The 15,358-nt window shown below is 35.2% G+C and overlaps 1 protein-coding gene across 1 annotated transcript in view; it reads right to left on the bottom strand.

Annotated features, from left to right (window-relative positions):
- RSF1 (remodeling and spacing factor 1) overlaps positions 1–15,358 on the bottom strand; it is a 166,963-nt gene that overhangs the window by 41,873 nt on the left and 109,732 nt on the right. Inside the window, exon 5 of the mRNA XM_059069506.2 lies at positions 5,448–5,602. Within this exon, the coding sequence (XP_058925489.1) occupies positions 5,448–5,602 (155 nt within the window). The remainder of the gene's footprint in view (positions 1–5,447; positions 5,603–15,358) is intronic.

Genomic DNA, 15,358 nt, shown 5'->3' with positions numbered 1-15,358 from the left:
TAGAAGATCCCTATAAAAAGACTCATGGGAAATTAGGTCTTCGATAGCAGTTTACCTGCAATCTCTATCTAAAAGTCAGTTTGGCTAGACATAAAATCTCTGGTTCACATTTCCCCCCCCTTAAATATGTTATGGCATTTTCTTCTGGCATAAGTCATTGCTTTCAAATATAGTGATGGCAGTCTTATATTCTTTCCCCTATAAGTTACCTGGTCTTTTTGTCAGGATTGCCAAAGTACTTTCTTCAAAGCCCAATAATTTTACTAGAATATGTCTTGATGTTGGTTGTTCTGAGTTGATTTTCCAAGGTACACAGTGTCTTTTAAATATGTAGTCTCATATCCTTTTTTTATTTCAAGAAGTTTTGTTAAGCATAGTCTTTAGCATTTTTGTCTGTTCCCTTGCTTTGGTTTTCTTTTTTACGGGCCTCTGTTCGATTTTCATTGCATATCTTCAAATCCTTATCTCTTTCTCTCAAATCTTTATCTCTTTATTCATTTGCTTTTGTTTTGTTTTTAACTTTTTATAAAAACACACACCTTTCCATCTGCTATTTATTAAGGGCACTAATTCTTGTGTTTGTTGACTCAGATGTTATTCATAGATTTTTGAAAAATCATAACTCTACCACCTATTAAGTTTTCATATGTTTAGTAAGAATGTCTTTTGGGTAAGCTTTCATTCTCTGCAGTGATGTTATTCTACTTCTTATTCTCTTTTGTTATTATAATTCTGTGGGATTTGACCTGGATCTTTTTTAGTTGCTTATTTTCATGGCAAGTAGACAGTTTTTCTAATTTCACAGCTACAGAGCTCTGCATTTTTTATATTAAAAATTAAAGTGATTTACTTTATGAGGTCACCTACCTCTAGCCTTCTCCCATACTTTTATTAGCACCTTCTTTTTTGCTTGTCTCCATCGTCCCTATTGTACTTAATTTAGATCCTATTCCCAGCAGATTGCACAAAGGTCTGTGTGGAGTTTAGTCCTGGAAGGGAGCTTTGGCTGGAGAAGTTTGAGAAGTCATAAGGCCTAGAGTACCCGAGTCCCTTTAAGATCTTAATTTCACGTACTGTTTACAGTTTTTTATTTTTGCCATCAATACGTTCCTTTTATAGGGGAATCTGTAGAGAGTCAAAAACCATGCCACTGACGTTTTCAAAAAATTATTAATGATAACTTAAATTATCACCTTCTGATTCTAGTCACAACAAACTCAATCAGAAAAGAAAACTTCAACAGTTTCTCTAATCGTGAAACGTTTCTTTTTCTTTTCTTCTTCCTCCCTTCTGTCCCTTCCTTCCTTCATAGAGTGGAATAAAGAGCTACAATAATACTAAAAACTAAATAATGATGGTATTCAATTACAAAAATTGTATGAATATCCTGAACAGAGATGCCCTGTATACAAAACTATTCTTTAAAATTCTATCAGGCATTTTCAAATTGATAGAATTTTAAAGAATGGTTTTGTATATATAGGGCATCTACACTCAGGATATTCACGTAATTTTTGTAACTGAAAGTCATCATTAAGTTTTCAGTACTGTACTAATAACTTTGGTTTAGTAATTTATCCTGTAGCTATTCTCTCCACTCTGTCAATATTACCTCAGGAAGGCAAAGTAAACAATTATTCTCCGTAAGACTGAATTCAGGGCTTCCCTGGTGGCGCAGTGGTCAAGGATCTGCCTGCCAATGCAGGGGACACAGTTTTGAGCCCTGGTCCGGGAAGATCCCACATGCTGCGGAGCAACTACGCCCACACGCCTAGAGCCCGTGCTCCGCAACAAGGCAAGCCACTGCAATGAGAAGCCCGTGCACTGCAACGAAGAGTAGCCCCAGCTTGCCGCAACTAAAGCAAGCTCACACACAGCAAGGAAGACCCAATGCAGCCAAAAATAAATTAATTAATTTAAAAAAATAAAAAAGACTGAATTCAGAAAACATATTTCAGAATGCAGGCCATAACATCCATTTCTAGATACCAAATGCAGTATGGGAAAGTGCTCCAGATTATCCCTTAACTGCTACATTTCCTATTGAACCAATTTCACAAAAAATGAATAAATCAACTCATAAATTACAACATCAAAAATGTTTCCATTGTATCACCAACCCAATAAATTGGAGTCTTTGGGAAAATATTAATTGATAAGGTAAAGATCCTTCCCTGAATGATATTAAACGTTTTAATCCCTCCCCCTACCAAAGCTTCTTAGCATCACACCATGACTAGGCCATCTATGTTCCATGGGCTAAGAAAAGCTTTTTTCCTTCTCCCGAGAACTTGACTGTTGGTTAAGTTTTGCTCCTCTTATAAACCAAAAACTGGAATGTCAACTCAATCACTAGACCACAGATCTCATGTTATCAATAACATCTAACTGACGAACTACATCTGGATTGAGAGAAAAAAATATGTAAAGCACTGAGAACAGTGTTGGCACATTGTGATGATATACATGTCAGCTATTTTATCCACTACAACGTAAGCTTCACGAAAGCAAGGATTTTAGTCTGCTTTGTTTACTAAACTCCCATGCCTAAAATCATGTTTGGCACATAGTAGGTGCACAATAAGTATTTGTTGAATGAATAAGAATCATTTTTCTGTTAGAATAGGAGAAACAGAAGAGACACTATTTAAGAGAAAGAAGAAAACCAGAGAACTAAATGTCTTGCTCCTCCCCTCCTTTGCTCTTTCAAGAGATGTCTTCCACTACAGACTTTCTTTTAATTGTACTGAGAGTCAGAACATCAGCATTCACTGAGGAATATTTTCAGAAACAGCTGTATGAAAGCCTTTGTTGTCCAGTTGGCCCTCTGCATCCTCAGATTGAAAATATTCAGAAAAAAAATTCCAGAAAGTCCCAAAAAGCGAAACTTGAATTTGCTACACACAGGCAACTATTCACATAGAATTTACATTGTATTAGATATTATAAGTAATCTATGGATGATTTAAATGAAGTATATGGGAGGATGTGCATAGGTGATATGAAAACACTATTCTATTTTATATAAGGGACTTGAGCCTTCTTGGATTTTGGTATCGGCAGAGGTTCTGGGAGCAATCCCCAGAGATACCAAGGGATGACCATATTTGTTTTCAAGGTTAGGAGAAGACTGCCTTTATAACCTTGATACTCAAACTGTGGTCCTCTGACCAGCAGCATCAACATCAACTTGGCATCTGTAAAAATGGTGAATCACGTAAATCATTAGGTAAACATCATGCATATTAAAATTTGAGAAGTACAGTTCTAGATCACTCTAGTTAAAGGCATAGGCTTTACAAGAATCAGAGTTCAAATCTAGACTCTGACACATTATTATCTATATGACCTGGGCAGGCTTATAAACGTACAAATTCCTTCATCTGTAAAACTGAAATAATAATAGTAGTACCTCAAAGAGCTGCTAATCCTTTTATTAAGAGAACTAAATAAAAATGCACACGAAGCATTTGGTAGACTGCAAAGAAGCAGGGCATACCCAATAAATGTTAGTTGGTGGTATTGTTGAAATTTCCCCCCCTCCTATAAGGCCCCCAACAGTGAAATTGTAGAATTAAACACAAGAAAGAGCTTTACTTTACTGAGGAAATAGTTTGTTTTTCTTTCTAATTTAAACTATACAATGACTCCCCCTTCAAAATCAGTGTAAAATTTAAGTTCACTTAATAGGAATAATTGCCTCTTAAATTTCTGTTGCCTTGACCTCTTTGGTCTTGATTTAAATACATTGGAGAAGAAGCGAACACAGGAATGAATGACCAAACTGAATGCCCAAATGAATATTAAGTCTAAACTCAGAACTAATCCTTAGGGATGCTGCTAAAAAAATCTGGAAAATTCAATAACATTATATAGTAAACTTGAAAATTGCTAAGAAAGTAAATCTTAATGGTTCTCATCACAAGAAAAATTTTGTAACTTTGTATGGAGACAGATAATTACTAAATTTATTGTGGTGATCACTTCACAAGGCATACAATGTCAAATCATTGTTGTAACCCTGAAATGAATAATAATGTTACATGTCAATTATACTTCAATTTAAAAACATCTTAAAATTCAATAGTGGGTTTAGGCTACTTTAAAATTATTAAGTTTTACTGATGTAGGCTACAAACTGAATTTTAAGATATAGAAAAGAATTTTTCAAATCAGAAATATGGCTTACGAGTAAGACCACCAAAGATATTTGAAATCATATAAACACTGGTCAAAGGAGGACAATAAACAGGATTTTTGCTAAAAGCAATGCTTAATATGTACGAACATTATACCCTACATTAAAAGGCATAATTACTTGTTTTTATGCAATGCTTGCAGCTAGGGGATGACTTTATGGTTAATTCCCTCAAAGCAGCAAATAAGGTAAAAACATACTGCTTTCAAGTTCTAATCAAAACAGTAAAGGAAAACTAACAGTAGAGGAAGAAAGCATAATAAGGAGAGCAAATTCTCTCCCCTGTCATTAAAAGGTATGTTATCAACAAAAGTATTAACTAAAATGATGTTAGACAAAATTTCAGTTGGTTTCTCTGCTTCTAGAGAAGTTAGGACTTGGTTCTGTCCTTCTAAAAAGGTTACGGGGCTTCCCTGGTGGCACAGTGGTTGAGAGTTCACCTGCCGATGCAGGGGACATGGGTTCGTGCCCTGGTCCGGGAGGATCCCACATGCTACGGAGCAGCTGGGCCCATGAGCCATGGCCGCTGGGCCTGTGCGTCTGGATGAATACATAAAATGTGGTAGATACACATAATGGAATATTAGCCTTAAAAAGGAAAAATTCTGATACTTGCTACAATATGGATGAACACTGAAGACATTAAGCTCAGTGAAAATGAGACAGTCACAAATGGACAAATACTGCCATGATTTCTCTGAAATAAGGTTCCTAGAGTTAGTCAAATTCACAGAGAAAGAAATTAGAATGATGGATGCCTGGGGCTGAGGGGAGGAGGGAGGGGAATTAGTGTTTAATGAGTAGAGAGTTTCAGTTGGGGGAGGTAAGTCTGGAGATGAATGGTGGTGACAGTTGCACAACAACACAAATGAACTTAATGCCACAGAACTGTACACTTAAAAATGGTTAAAATGATTAAATTTTATGTTACGTATATTTTACCACAATAATTTTTTTAAAGTTCACTAATATCTTGTACTCTTAAATTAGTAACAGATACTATGTTTTGATTATATGAACATTTTTTATTTAAATTTTTTAAATGTTCAATATAAAAGACCAAAGCCCTCAATGGTTTTTTGCCGCTGCTTCTTGTTTTTTTTTTTCCATTAAATAAAAGGAAAATGTACCTCCTTTTACAGGAAGGGTTAAAAATTTTCAAATTGAGGGAATTTCAATTTATATAGCTGGGAAGAGGAGTAGAAAAGAGAATTACAAAACAAAGCAAAACAAAACACACAAAAAAAACCTTGTTTAGGTGTTTCTTCCTCCTTTTTAGTCTCCTCATCCTCTAAGCTTGGACTTTCCCGGGAAGAGTTGTCCTGTTGGCTAGAGTTTTTCAATAGTACAGGATCAATTTGTGCTTTCAGGAGCGCAAGAGTCTCAGCCAACTCGTTTCGATTTCTAAAATAGTGGGAAAAAAAAAGACAGCATAAAAATCTTTCTTGTTTTCTAAGACCTGTGTTGCCAAGGGTTGAGAGGGAGGGTCGGAGAATTGGGAGCCTGGGGTTAGCACATGCAAACTAGTATATATAAGATGGATAAACAACAAGGTCCTACTGTATAGCACACGGGACTATATTTAATATCCTGTAATAAACCATAATGGAAAAGAATATGAAAAAGAATATGTATAACGGAGTCACCTTGCTGTACAGCAGAAATTAACACAACACTGCAAATCAACTACACTTCAATAAAATTAAAAAAATCTTTCTTCTGTTCTAAAGAGACTTCAGAATATATCTATTAGAAATTAAAATTTTAAAAAGAAAAACATATTAAGAACATCAAAAAACACTAGTACAGCAAACCCTAATTAACCTTAAATTTTAAAATTAAGTATTAGGAATGAATACACATTAAAATAAACTCTTCCCCAAAGAGGATGAATCTTAAGACTATTCTATTGATTTGAATGGCAATGCAAATCTCTTTGGTTAAAAAGAATAGTAGGAACAAAAATTAAACAAAAAGCCAAGTTTGATAATTTTTTAAAATACTATGCAATGTCTAGGGAGTACAAAATCAACAGAAAATTTGCTTGAAGAATGTTTTTTAAACTAAATGATTCACGTTTTCGATTCATTTGGGAATAAGAACTCTTTTCCACCTACAGAGAGAATAATATTTGAAACTGCTATGGAAGTCTACTAACACAGTTCAAAAACCCCAAATTTTAGGTTATGGATGCTGCTTTGTCAATTAGAGTTTACAACTACAGGTAGGGAATTCATTTTGAATAAAAAATACAAGAAAATCCCAAATAAATAAGATACCAATCTATAAGTTATTTGTTTTTACTACCAAATCCACTGGTGTAGTATGGTCAATTTTAATGCCACTTATAAGCAAGAAAACTAATTTAAATATTTTCCTGCTCAGATAAACAGTGAAAATAAAAAGTAAACCCTGGACTAAGAGTTGAGAAACTTAGTTCTAGATCTGCCACTAATTAAACAGCACCATGATCTTCCCATCTGTGTCATCAGAGCACTGTGCATGCACCTCTAATTCTACGTAGTTAGTATTAAGATGAAACTACTTGTTTTCTTATCTGTCATGCCACATATGTCCTCTATCCTCTGTTTCCACCTCTGTGTCCAATTCCACCTCCATCCCACCTAGCTGCCTGATGAAGTACGCTCTAAAAAAATGTTTAATGAATGAATAGAATCCCTGTTCCTAAACTAAATGGCGATGTACCCCTGGACAGGTCATATATCTTCATTAGCCCTGAGTTTCCTTATCTATAAAAGACTGGACTCTCTCAAGTATTATTAAATTGGCTTCCAAAGAAAGTAATAAAATTGCCAGTGATTGACATCTTTCAGAAATTAAAATGACAACCATTTTGTCATTGTGTATGACAATGAACACAGGTTTATACATATAAATACTGTGCATGGGAATGAATACATGTTTATATATAACTACCACATTAGCATATACAATAAAATGAATAGTTTTAGAATTTTAATTATCTAATAGTAGAAGGTCAGATTACCTGCACTTTCAAGATCATGTCTGCTACTACATCCAATTTATAAAAAAGGAAAATTAAAACCTAAATATGTTAAATAAATTAATTTTTGGCTAAGTTTCTATCTCTGAACTTCATTAGACCAACCTGATTCTAACCTAAGGCTCTATCCACTTAATGTTATTACTATGATATTTCACTAAGAATTCCATTTGTTATTTTTTCAGGTCATGCTGGAAACTGCATGACCTCAACCCATTTGTTACTTTTTGAGGTCATGCTGGGAACTGCAAAAAAATATTGAAGTATTTCACTATACCTATTTTTAAAAGCTACTGAACATTAGAAGAGTGCCAATATTGCTAGAAAATCCATGTCAATTAAGTCCACTACTCTAAGCAACAAAAAAATTTAGCAGAAAAATTAAGAACTCCCCTAAAGGCTTTTAACGTGACTACTGTATTAAAATGCAAACCTAAAATAGCCATTATTATATGAAAACAGAAAACTACCCATCTGGATTTCTCCTGTTTTGATCTTACAATTAGATTTAGTATGCTAAGTAGTTTTTTAAAAACCCTAAATTAGAACTAGAGGGTATTTTAATAAATATATATTAAAATTATATCCAAATTTCTTACCACTTCTTACAGGACCTTTTATTTTTAGTATATTTTTAAAGGTTACTTTCCATTTAGTTATTATGAAATATTGACTATACTCCCCATGTTGTACAATACATTCTTGAGTCTATCTTACACCCAACAGTCTGTACCTCCCCCTCCAACTGGTAACCAGTAGTTTGTTCTCTATATCTGTGAGTCTCCCTATATTTTGTTTTATTCATTAGTTTGTTGTATTTTTTAGATTCCACATGTTAGTGATATCATAAAGTATTTGTATTTCTCTGTCTGACTTATTTCACTTAGCATAATGCCCTCCAAGTTCATCCATGTTACTGCAAATGGCAAAACTTCTTTCAAGACTGAGTAGTATTCCATTGTGCATATATGTGTATGTGTGTATGTATAAATATATGTAAACCACAACAGATTCATGTATGTTAATTGTTTTCTGCAAGTTTTCCAAATTCACTGCTGAACTCCAGTAGTTTTCTGGTAGCGTCTTTAGGATTTTCTATGTACAGCACCATGTCATCTGCGAACAGTGGCAGTTTAAGGCAGTTTCCTCCTTTCCAATTTGTATTTTTAAATTTCTTTTTCTTCTCTGATTGCTGTGGCTAGGACTTCTAAAACTATGTTGAATAAAAGTGGTGAGAGTGGGGATCTTTGTCTTGTTCCTGATCTTAGAGGAAATACTTATAGCTTTTCACCATAGAGTATGATGTTAGCTGTGCATTTGTCATATATAGCCTTCATGATGTTGAGGTACATTCCTTCTATGCCCACTTTCTGGAGTGTTTTTATCATAAATGGATGTTGAATTTTATCAAAAGCTTTCTGCATCTACTGAGATGATTATATGGTTTTTATTCTTCAATTTGTTAATGTGGTATATCACACTGATTTGCAGATATTGAGAAATCCTTGCATCCCTGAGATCAATCCCATTTGATTAGTGTATGATCCTTTTAACATTTTGAGTTTTTTTTTTTTGGCTGTGCCACATGGCATGTGAAATCTTATTAGTTTCCTGACCAGGGATTGAACCCGCACCCCCAGCAGTGTAAGTGTGGAGTCTTAACCACTGGGCCAGAGAAATCCCCTTTTAATGTATTACTGGATTTGGTTTGCTAGTATTTGCTTGAGGATTTTTGCATCTATGTTCATCAGTGATATAGACCTGTAATTTTCTTTTTTTATGATATCTTCGTCCAGTTTTCATATCAGGGTGATGTTGGCCTCATAGAATGAGTGTAGAAGTGTTCCTTTCTCTGCAACGTTTTGGAATAGTTTCAGAAGGATAGGTGTTAACACACTTCTCTAAACCTTCTCTAAAGGTTTGGTAGGGGCTTCCCTGGTGGAGCAGTGGTTGAGAGTCCGCCTGCCGATGCAGGGAACACGGGTTTGTGCCCCGGTCTGGGAAGATCCCACATGCCGTGGAGCAGCTAGGCCTGTGAGTCATGGCCGCTGAGCCTGCACGTCCGGAGCCTGTGCTCCACAACGGGAGAGACCACAACAGTGAGAGGCCCACGTACCGCAAAAAAAAAAAAGGTAGAATTCATAACTGACTCACTTTGCTGTACAGCAGAAACTAACACAACACTGTAAATCAACTATACTCCAAAAAAAAAAAAAAAAAAAAGGTTTGTAAAATTCTCCTGTAAAGCCATCTGGTCCTCTATAGGACCTTTTATTTTTTTAAATAAATTTGTGGGTTTTAAAAAATATATTTATTTATTTGGTTGCATCAGGTCTTAGTTGCGGCAGGCAGGCTCCTTAGTTGTGGCATGTGAACTCTTAATTGCGGCATGCATGTGGGATCTAATTCCCAGACCAGGGATTGAACCTGGGCCCCCTGCATTGGGAGCATGGAGTCTTAACCACTGTGCCACCAGGGAGGTCCCTAGAGGACCTTTTAAAGTAGACTGTGGATTCTAACAGTTCAGTTGTTTTGCCATCCCTCTCTCATTTTCTTTTCTTTAAAACATTTCTTCACTGAGGCACATTAAGTCAGATAAAGCCCTCCAAAATGCCATGTTCTCTTATGATCTCAGGTGTTTACATTTCTGTTCTCTTCAGCCCAAAGTGCATTTCAGACTAACTCCAATCATTATTTCAAAGACAAACATAGAATGGATAAATGTGGTATATCCATACAAGGGGGAATATTATTTAGCCATAAAAAGGAATGTAGAACTGATTCTTACTACATAGATGAACCTTGAAAATATTATGCTATCTGAAAGAAGCCAGACACGAAGGCCACATATTGTATGATTTTATGTATATACAGTGTCTGGAAAGGCAACTTAGGGAAACAGAAAGTAGACTGGCATCTGCCACGGGCTGGGGAAAGGGAAAATGGTAAGTAAATGCTAATGTACAGGGTATGGGGTTTCTTTGTGGGGTGAGGAAAATGCCCTGGAGTTAGATAGTGGCGATAGCTACACAACTTTGAGAATATACTAAAAATCACTAAATTGTATTTTTAAAAAGTGATGGTGACTTGGACAAGAATGTAGTTATGAAAGGAATGAAGAAAGTTTAAACACTGGATACATTTTTCATAGAGAGCTGACTGGATTTGCTGCAAGAATGGATGGGAAGTGAAAGAAAAAGAAAAGTTAACGATGTGCCTCCCAAAGTTTCAGATGCAAGCAAACATGGATGTTATTAACTGTGATGGGAGAAACATATTGAAGTGGAAAGGCTGGAAGCTCAAGTTATGGGCAGACTGACTGATTTTGACTTAATGGATTCTTAACTATCTGTACCTAAAGTTAATCTAGACTTGAGTGAAGTAGAACATATCATCCTAATTATATAATATATATATAATATATTTATGATTGGAATATATAATTATATATTCCAACAATATGATGTGGAATATGATTTTTCTTAGTCTAAGGGATGTTCAGAGTTAGAATTAGTGGTAGGGATAAACGGTTCAGAAGCAATTGACCTGATAACCCAATTCAATTTAAAAAAAAAAAAGACAAAACAAAAACACAGCCAAGCATAATAGGTATCATCTTCTGCCAAGTATGGGTTAGGTATCTGGTTCCTCCATAGCACACTGGAGTGATCTCCATCACAGATCACATTTATGACAGTATGTTACCATTTACTATTTCCCTGTATCTTTCTCCCACAATATGGAGAGCTTAGCAATGGCATCATGTCTTTGTACCTCCAGAGCACAGGGCAGTTAGTTATACAGCAAGTCTTTAGCAAACACCTGTAATATACGATTCCAAGGTTTACCAATAATTTTCCATCTTTTTCATGCAAGTCCAAATTATTGAGTAGACAAAACGGAAGACAACTGAGTATGACAGTACTCCTTAAGGGGGCCAAGAAACTGAAGGAAGGTATTAATGAGTGATATCAACAGCAGTATATTAATAACAGAAGTTAACATTAGTGAGTGATCACTATGCTCCAGGAATTACTCCAGAAGCATTACATGAATTAATTCATGTAATTCCAATATAATCTGATTAAGTAGGTACTATTATTATTCCCATTTTATAAGACTAGGAAAGTCAGAACATGCAGAAAGGTACAGTAATTTGCTTATGGTCACAGTTAGTACATATTAAAGGCAGAACTGAATTATAGACAGTCCGACTTCAGAGACCATCTTTTCAATCACTGTGCTATATTAGCAGCATGTCTTGACAGATTTTCTAATCATGGGTTCATGAAAACTCTATACTATTTAAAAATCAGCTCTTTGAAAATGATTGTCAAACCACTATCAATACTTAAAATATTTTTATTGAGGTATAACTGGCATCCATTGAAATGAAGAGATCTTAGGTGTTCAGTTAATCAGTTTTGACAAATGCATACATCTGTGTAATCCACACATCTATCAAGATAAGGAATATTACACATCACCCCAGAAAATTCCCCTCTGCCCTGTCCTACTCAATCCCTCTCCTCCACCAAAAGCAAAAATGAATTACAGTTTTGAACACTGTAACCATAGATCAGTTTAGTTAATTCCAGAACTTAAATGGAATAAAACAGTATGTACTTTCTGGTTTCTCACACATAATGCCTTTGAGACAAATCCATAGAGTTGCATGCATTATAGGTCACTTTTTTTATTGCCTCGTAATAATCCATATATGGGGACTATTATGAACGAAGATGCTATGAACATTATTACACAAGGTTTTTTGTAAACATTTGGTTTCATTTCTCTAAGATAAATACCTAGGAGTGAAATCACTGGGTTATGGGGTAACAGTATGTTTAACATTCGAACAAATGGCCAAAGTGTTAAGTGGTTATACCATTTTACATTCCCACCAGCAAGGTGTTTAAGAGTTCCAGCTGGTCCACATTCTTGCTAACATGTGGTACTGTAAGTCATTTTCATTTTAGTCATTCTAGAGGAGGTAAAGTAGTACCTCATTATGGTTTAAAGTGGGAATTCTCTGATGAATAATGATATCAAACACTTTTTCATGTGAATATGGGCCATATGTACATATTCTTTACAAAGAAGCTGTTCAACAGTCTGCATAAAACTTTAGCTTTCTTAGCAGACCTAGTATAAAAGCACTTTCAGCAGTCCCTTTCTGATTTTGAAGAATCGCCTAATGAAGTCTGGTCTAAGATGTGCCAAAGGGCTTCCCTGGTGGTGCACTGGTTGAGAGTCCGCCTGCTGATGGAGAGGACACGGGTTCGTGTCCCGGTCTGGGAAGATCCCACATGCCGCGGAATGGCTAGGCCCGTGAGCCATGGCCACTGAGCCTGCGCGTCCGGAGCCTGTGCTCCGCAACGGGAGAGGCCACAACAGTGAGAGGCCCGCGTACCACAAAAAACAAACAAACAAAAAGAGTAGAAAAAAAAAAAAGATGTGCTAAAATTCTCTGATCATTAATAACCAATAACTACCACTTCATGGTATTCATATTTTTTGCTCATCTTTTACATTCCTAAAGAAAATTGCTTCACATATCCCCTAGCATAAATTAATATCACTTATAGCATGTTATTTCATCAGACATAGAAAATATTTTTCTGTACTTTATCCTCTTTCATTGAGGACTAAAGTAGTGATGAAATAACTATAACAAATACTATTCTTTCACAGCAATTATGTTTTGAACATTAGTTGAAAGGAGTGGGACACTGGCTAGAGCTCAAACATTTTTGTTTTTGAAACATAATACTTGGTTAAGCCATACATAACTGCCGGTTTTATAGGTTAAAATGTTCAAATGTTGGCAATTTTATTGCCAATGTTGGCAATGTTGGCTCAATGAAACTTAATGATTTTTACTATTTTGTAAGTAATTTACTAAATCTAATTGTTCAAACTTAAAATACAATTATATTTCAGTTAACTACTTCCTATCTATCCATCTCATATATATTTATAAGTTTTACACAAACAGAAATGGAAATTGCAGAAGTTTTAAAACTATGATGTTATAGCATTAAATTTAAAGAAAACTTAAGAACTTAATTTTTTAAGAGCAGTTTTAGGGTCTAAGCAAAATTGAGAAGGTGCAGAGATTTCACATGTATTCCATGCCAATGCACAGCTTCCTCCACTCTTAAAGTATGTTTGTTACAATTGATGAACCTATCCTCACACATAACTACCACCCAGAGTCCATAGTTCATGTTACGGTTACCCTTAGTGTGGTACATTCTACAGGTCTGGACATATATATACCAACACTCATCCATCATTACAACAGTATCAGACAGAGTAGTTTTACTGCTCTAAAAATTTTCTGTGCTTCACCGATTCATCCCTCATTCCTCTCTAAACCCTGACAACCACTGTTCTTTCTACTTTCTCCATAGTTTTATGTCTTCCAGAATGTCATATAGTTGAAATCATATAGTTAATTTCAGACTGCCTTCTTTCTTTTATTAATATGATTTAACCTCCATGTCTGTTCATGGCTTGACAGCTCATTTGTTTTGTTTTAGACAATATACCAGTGTCTAGATACACCTCAGTTTATCCATTTACCTACTGAAGGACATTCTTAGTTACTCTCAAGTTTTGCCAAGTTATGAGTAAAGCTGCTATAAACATTCATGTGCAGGTTTTTGTATAGGCCTAAGTCTTCAACTTCTTTGGGCAAATACGGAGGAAGATGATTGCTGGATCATATGGTAATGTTTAATTTTGTAAGAAGCCAGCAAACTGTCTTCCAAAGTGGCTGTGCCATTTTGCATTCCCATCAGCGATGAATCAAAGTTCCTATTGCTCCACATTCTCACCAGCATTTGGTGTTGTCAGTGTTCTTGATTCTGGCCACTGTAATAGGTGTCTAGTAATACCTCACTGTTGTCTTAATTTACATTTCCTTGATGAAACAGGACATGGTGCATCTTTTCCTGTGATGATGCCATCTGTCTGATAAGGTCTTTGGCTCATTATAAATCAGGTTGTTTGTTTTCTTACTGTTGGACTTCAAGAGTTTTTTGTATATTTTGAACAAAAGTCCTCTATCAGATATGTCTTTTGTAAATTATTTTCTGCCATTCTGTGGCTTATATTTGCATTATGTCTTTCACAGAGCAGAAACTTAAATTTTAACAAAGTCCAGAATATCAATTCTTTCATTCATGGATTGCAGCACCTTTGGTATTGCATCAAAAAAGTTATCATCAAACCTGAGGTAATCTAGATTTTCTTCTATGTTATCTTCTTGGAATTTTATAGTTTTGCATTTTACATGTAGGTCTGTGATTCATTTTGAGTTAATTTTTGTAAAGGTTGTAAAGGTCTGTGTCTAGATTCAATTTTTTGCATGTGAATGTCCAGTTGTGCCAGCACCATTTGTAAAGACTATCTTTTCTCCACTGTATTGCCTTTGCTCCTTTGTCAAATGTAAGTTAACTATATTTATGTGTGTTTATTACTTCAGTGCTCTTTATTCTGTCCCACTGATCTATTTGTCTATTCTCTTGCCAATACCACACTCTCTTCATTATGATAGTTTTATAGTAAGTCATGGACTCAGGTACTGTCAGTACTTCAACTTTGTTTGTCTACAACACTGTATTCTAGGTCTTCTGCCTATAAATTTTAGAGTCAGTTTGTTGATATCTACAAGTAAGTTGCTGGGATTTTGATTGGGATTGCAGTGAAATCTACAGATTAAGCTTGGAAGAAGTGACATCTTGACAATATTAAGTGTCCTTGTCCATGAACATGGAATATCTCTTTTATTGATTCTTCTTTGATTTCTTTCATTAGAGTTTGTTTTCCTCATTCACATTTTTTCATATTTCATTAGATTTATACCTAGGTATTTCAGTTTTAGGGGAGCTAGTGTAAAGGTACTATGTTTTTAAATTCAGGTTCTACACATTCACTGATGGTATATAAGAAAGTGATTGACATTTGTGTATTAACATTTTATCCTGCAACACTGCTATAATCACGAATTAGCTCCAGGAGATTTATTTGGCTGATTCTTTCAGAATTTTCTACACAGAAAATGATGTCAATGGCAAAAAATGACAGTTTTATTCCTCCCTTCTCAATCTGTGTCATCTCTTATTTCC

This window comes from Kogia breviceps, chromosome 7 (assembly GCF_026419965.1).
Source record: "Kogia breviceps isolate mKogBre1 chromosome 7, mKogBre1 haplotype 1, whole genome shotgun sequence".
In the NCBI taxonomy this organism is placed as follows: domain Eukaryota; kingdom Metazoa; phylum Chordata; class Mammalia; order Artiodactyla; family Physeteridae; genus Kogia; species Kogia breviceps.
Note: the sequence above shows the minus strand (reverse complement) of the source record. Positions and strands in the feature narration are given on the sequence as shown.